The 6048-nt window shown below is 31.7% G+C and overlaps 1 protein-coding gene across 3 annotated transcripts; it reads right to left on the reverse strand.

Moving 5' to 3' along the window:
- Positions 1–2310: 2310 nt before the first annotated feature.
- On the reverse strand, positions 2311–4376 carry LOC129291467 (uncharacterized). 3 transcript variants are annotated; one of them, XM_054928827.1, is made up of 3 exons: positions 4269–4376; positions 3521–3790; positions 2311–2690 (listed from the first exon to the last, which is right to left on the reverse strand). In XM_054928827.1, the coding sequence occupies exons 1-2, from the start codon at positions 4303–4305 to the stop codon at positions 3543–3545; spliced, it is 285 nt and encodes a 94-aa protein (XP_054784802.1). In that variant the 5' UTR covers positions 4306–4376; the 3' UTR covers positions 2311–2690; positions 3521–3542. The 3 variants fall into 3 exon arrangements, with proteins under 3 accessions (XP_054784802.1, XP_054784804.1, XP_054784803.1); XM_054928829.1 differs by having other exon boundaries at positions 3521–3784; positions 4269–4367; XM_054928828.1 differs by lacking the exon at positions 2311–2690 and adding an exon at positions 2730–2996.
- Positions 4377–6048: the final 1672 nt, after the last annotated feature.

Consider the following 6048-nt stretch of genomic DNA (forward strand, 5'->3'; position numbering starts at 1 on the left):
ACCTAAGACCTTAAGATATCAAAGTTCCCAAGATAAATTTTTGATGTTATTGTATATCCAAAATTTGAACCTAACACTACTAGTTAAACTAGCATATTAATCTACTCATTAAGCTATCTATTGGTAACGGTAGGTTGAATCTAATAGAAGGGATATGATTTGATTTGCCATGGTAAAATTGAGATTTTAAACTTCATGAATGAAAAAAAATTATATTAGACATACTACACTTAATTAGTACTTCATTTGTTAAAAAATATATAATATTTTTAATTAAATTACATTCTCAATTAATTAATTAATTATTTTTAACCTTATATTATCTTTTTATATTTATCCTTATTTAATAGTATTATATATTAAATTTGACCAAATAGTATTAGATATCAAATAATTGTATAAAAGAAGGTCTTGGTCAAGGTTTTTTTTTTAAGTTTTTTTTTCATAATTTATAATTATAAAGTATTTCTAATAATTGTATAAAAGAAGGTCTTGGTCAAGATTTTTTTTTAAGTTTTTTTTTCATAATTTATAATTATAAAGTATTTCTTGAAAGACATGAATACATACAGAAAATTGAAGTGTAAAGAAGAGGCAGTGCAAGTACAAATTTGAAATCTGGAAAGAGATCTGTGGAAAGCATAGAGGAGGGGGGGACGATGTGGGACCCCTAGAGCACAGAGCCTTGATTGGTTATTGGCTTTGTTGAGGGAGAGAGCAGAGAAGGAATCATGAATGAGGAAGACAGCCATGAAAGGAAATGGTGAGAGGGAATCAGTGTTTGGGTAAAAGCGAATAAATTTGAAAGGACAAACGAGTTAGTTAGTTACCACTCCATAAATGAGCCTTCCCTCCTGTTTGGTAACAACTAAAGCTCTCATCTCTCTTTCCCAATCTCCTCCCTCCATTTATTGCTCTCTTTCATTTTGATTCCCTACTGTTATAAGATACTACTCCCTTTGTTTTTTTTTAATATTGACAAATTTTAACCGGCTCATATAATTTTAAAAAAATTAATTGATCATGATAATTATTAAAATGTTTGGATTGAAATGTTCTTGTAATTAATATTTACTTTTTTTTTTGTCTTCTAATTTCATGATGCTATCAATTTATGAGAGACAATTTTAAAAAAATGTAATTAATGTTTCTTGAAATTTGTAGTTTTACTTATAATAGAAAACAAAGAAACATAGAGTAATTTTTCTTATATTTGAAAATGGAGCAGTATTTCTTGTCACCCAATAATAAAATCACATTATTAAATAGTAGTAATGCAATTGTAGTAGTAATCATAAGTAATAACATTACAACACACTAAGTTCATAAATGCATTCATAACGCATAAATTCATGAGTTTAAACTTCATTATTGATGTGAGGATATCATTGATAAGCTTTTGTTGAATTTGGAAACATGTCTTGACTTTAGAAACTATAAGGGATATTCAAGAGAGTTGGGAAATTCAAATTATAGGTTACGATTTCTGGATAATGGAAAAAGATGAACAGCAGATTACATGGAGGAAAGCTGCATTTGGAGAGGAGAAGGCTTTAGTCTGACGCTTCTCTTGTTACATCCTAAATGCAGCCTATCATTCGCCCCTTTCCCAAATAACATTTTCTTCATTCTTTAAATTCCACTTCTCAATATAATTTGAATGACTTAATCCCTTTCCTATAATCCCAGTTAAAAATTAAAACCTATCAGTAGTTTTAATTTTTTTTATCCTAATATTTCTACTAAAAGATTCAAACTCTCTTACAGGGGGTTATACTTATTCTAGTTAATTTGTATATTTTAACTCGTAGTGATAATTTTTTTTGTATCATGACATTTGAACTTTTGATCTTACTCTGTTGTAACTTCTAACCTTATCATTTGAGTTGACTCTAAATAATTATAATTTTTTACTTACAAATAAAAAAACTTCACATTTAATCAAAATTAATTACAAAAGGTTACATGCTCCTCAAATGAGATTTTATTTCCGTATAATCCAACTAGTTTATCAAAATTTATTAAAGCAATAGAAAGGAAAAAGACACCCAGTTTTGATTTTCCCCCCGCAATTAAACTCTTATATCTACTTTTTATGTAGGTACTCAAGTCAAAAAACTGTATAGTTGGATTAAATAATACTATGTTCAAAATAAAATATTACCTATAGAAATACAATAAAATTTATAAGAAATTTGTAAGATTTATTTTAAAATTTAAAATAAAAAAATAATCTGTTATATTTCAAAATATACAGAACAATTTTGCAATCAAATCATAATTTGCTGGAGAAGAGATGGCAGCAGGGCATAACAGAAGGAAAGCTAGTTGACTTGACAATGTACAGACGCCAGCTACATTACTCTGAGAGTGACTGCTAAACTTTCTGGGGGCCTTAAAAAGCTAGGATTCTCGTAATCTATTAGCAGATTAACACTACAAATTATGAGCTGGTCACTCCGACATTTTATATCTTGCCAACATGACATGAATTGTTGGTTCCTGAGAATGCTCCTAAAAACTAAGCATTATACAGCCTGGAAATCGAACTAAACAGAGGAGTTGAGCTATATCTGTGATTCACTGTAAGCCAAATGATTAATTGTTTGTGACATGATGAATAGAAAATGATCGATAGAGTTTCTTCTAATGTGAGCAGAGTGCTCCTCCAAAGCCAAAAGCCCAAAAACCTGTTGAAATTTTGAAAGTGGCTAATTAATCATGAGAAATAAACAACTATTTCCATATGCATTACTATAACTGCCAAGCAAGGCAGTGTGTTAACAAAGGAATTCCAATAGGCATTTAGCACATGTTCAGATCAAAACTAAAAAAGAAACTTGACAAAATGAGTGCAGTCTTGAATCCTGGACTCTTTGTTAGGGAGGAGATCTGATTCTGATTCTGCCATTTTCCAAATGTCTATGATTGACTTGTACTGATAGTCTTAAATAATGTCATGAACACTGAAATGTCTGTTACCAATTTTCTTTTTCCTGTGATATATCAGTGTTTGATTAGAAAAACACAGGAATCAGTAGAAACTAGAAAGCAGCTATCTACAAGAGACACAAGATCCCAGTTATATTTTGCATTTAAGCATGCGTAACAAAGGCGTATGAAACATTTTATATCTTAACTTCTATGCAATAAAAGAAGTTTTTCCCCCCTCTCATGAAGGATAACAAAAGAGACCTTGTTAGATCAAAGAATCTTTTAGGTTATTTATGTGAAGCTCTAGATTAGCCTTTTCACCTGTACATGCATTTTGGGATTCCAACCTCTTGAGAGATAGAGCTACAAGTAGAATTACCCGAAAGAAACCCTACCAGTTTATGATCATTTACAATTTTCCAACGATCAATTTGCAGCATTCAAATAGTGTAAAAAATACATAATCATCTCCTTTCCATTTTTAAATTAGAACAACAAAAGTATTGAAATGAAAAAAAAAAAAAAAAGTCCTGATGTCTAATAACATCAAGACAAATCCGCACAAGCTTGGTTATATATAACTTACAACGCCGAGGCAAATCCACCCCTCACTTTGATGAGTCATGGCTGTCAGATTCTTTCTTAGGATGAATTGTCTCAACTACTGCCTCGATCTCTTCCTTGACCCGTTCAAACACTCCAGGAGCTTTCACTTCATCAACATCAGTTTTCTCATCAATGTCATCACTCCTCCCGTGAGTTTCCTTGTCATGGCGAGGTGTTTTATCATGGTGAAACACAGCCTCAACCTCCTCCTTCACTCGCTCAAGAATGTTTGGGGATTTCACTTCTTTTTCTTGCACGATGCAGAATTAAAACTCAGAAATCCATTCAAACAAAATTCTATTGTCACACACACACACACACACACACACACAAATGAAACTTGAGTGAATAATCACCTCATGTTCTAGCAATGCAAAAGATCCATCAGAAAGTGGGTAACCTAAACAGGACAATCTCAGAACAAATCCCAATAGTAATTAATACAATGATGGGCGGTAGCGATGAAGATCAATGGATGGTTTTTCCTCTAGAGGACAAAGGCAATATTGGCTTTTTATCGGTGTAATCGAAATTGCTATTCGTCCGAGAAAATGATGACAATGGTACAGAAAATCGAAGACAAATGCAAATGAACTGTGTAGTAGATCAAAGGGTAATAGATGAATACAGAGATACTTAACATAACATAGACACAACCACAAATAAGGTATATACTACGCACACAAGATATCTGAAAAACTATAAAGATGACACTTCCATGACGATACCTGAGAGCGAGTCTTCTTTAGGCTTCTTCGGATCCATAGCTGCCTTTGAAAATCTGTGACGCACTCGAGAGCGGAAAAGCAATGCGCTGAGTTTTTCTTTGTTTTTGGGCAACGAGTTTTTCATTATGAGCAAGAGTTTTATCGGGCCTCTAAGGCCCACTAAATAGTTATATTGTGGCCTAAAAATTTAAATGGCCTTTTTATAATCTCTCTTGGGCTACCAAATATATGTTGGGTTGAGCCCACTACAAAACCAACATATATAACATTTAAAAAAAAGCCCAAAAACGAAGGGATGGAGTTTTCAGCCATTGAAGACATGTTTTGAGCAAGATTACTCGGAAGGAAAAATTCTAATGAATGACAACAGGTAATGAATCTAGAAGGAGGGACCAGTTCTTTACAATTTGATGAATTAAAAATTGAATTTTTGCTAAAAAATATGTCCATATTTAGTGTTAGACTACATCTTGAATAAGATTATCTTTAATAAAAAGATATTTATGACTAATAAAAAAATTCAAACAAATGACGATTTTGTTGCTCACATAATTTTTACCAAAGAAGTTGTGCTGAAGTTTCACACAAGTAACTTATTACTAAGTACTAATAGTTCCTTTGAATTGAGTTAGCACTCATAGTCTTCAAGAGCATTGGGACTTCGGAGTAACTACGAGTGAAAAAAATGTGAAATTACTTAAACAACCTTTAATCACATTGACCCTCCCCCTCGATCGATTTGATTGCGGATTGTTCCAACAAATTGTCGAACCACCATTGCTAGCAGCGGTCCGATGAGCTCCAATGTCCAAAGAATTACACAAATTTTTGAAGTTCCTCCCAACTCTCTTGAAACTTGTTAGCAATAACTCAATTTCAAAAGACTATTTTTTCCTTTATTTTAAAAAATGACCGGGATTTTCTTTTATTTGCCTTTCATTATAACTTCTTTGGGCTATTATAAGAAAAATAAAACGTCCACACTGGATATAATTCGAACATTTCAAAATAAGGTGCATCCACACATGGGGTTTCTTTTGTCTCATGGCGAGAGCACACAAATCTCTCCATTTGTGTGAATGAATGAAACCGAGAGCGAAAAATAAACCGAAGTGTGAATAAGAGAAATAAACAAAGAAGAATAATGAGGAGGAATGAAGGAAAGAGTAACTAGTGCTGTGCAAAAGTTTTTCAATCTTATTTAACCTCATTTGACTCGAGATGGTTCAGTCTGTATAAATATTGATTCTTTAGGAACAAAAAAACTGAATAGATCAGATTATTTTTTTAGGGTGGATTGGATAGGAGACTAGGCATTTAAACCATTTAATCCTATTAATTTATTTAATATAATTATAATTAATTTATTTTTGACAAATGCTTTAACTATAATTTTAACTAAAATATTTATTTCTTCTTTTTAAAAATTATTATGAATTTATTATGATTATAAGTATTTTTATCATCTTAATTGAATTTATTAGATTGGAATGTATTATTGTCTCTCATACAGAAAAAAAAATTAAGTGAATATTGAACTAATAGGATCAGTCTTTCAATCTTATAAATTACATTCAGCCCTGTTAAATTTTAAATTATTATTGGATAAGACAGAATTATAAATTGCCTAACCTAATTTTTTTTATAAAAGAAATCGAACTCGAAGTCCAATGTCCTTCTATTTCATGCAGCCTTAGGAGTAAGCATACATACGTGCTAGTACAGCACTTGGATCACATGGAAACGAGCAAGGGACTCAGGAGCTGCGTCAAGGCGCCAA

Source organism: Prosopis cineraria, unplaced genomic scaffold (assembly GCF_029017545.1).
Source record: "Prosopis cineraria cultivar Desert tree isolate PC_DT_omini unplaced genomic scaffold, ASM2901754v1 PC13, whole genome shotgun sequence".
In the NCBI taxonomy this organism is placed as follows: Eukaryota; Viridiplantae; Streptophyta; class Magnoliopsida; order Fabales; family Fabaceae; genus Prosopis; species Prosopis cineraria.

What these genes read in the sequence shown, in the direction of transcription:
- LOC129291467 (XM_054928827.1), bottom strand. Translation starts at nt 4,305, where the DNA reads ATGGATCCGAAGAAGCCTAAAGAAGACTCGCTCTCAG. An exon ending in TAAAGAAGACTCGCTCTCAG is followed by an intron (nt 3,791 to 4,268) that starts GTATCGTCATGG and finishes GCATCGTGCAAG; the next exon opens with AAAAAGAAGTGAAATCCCCA.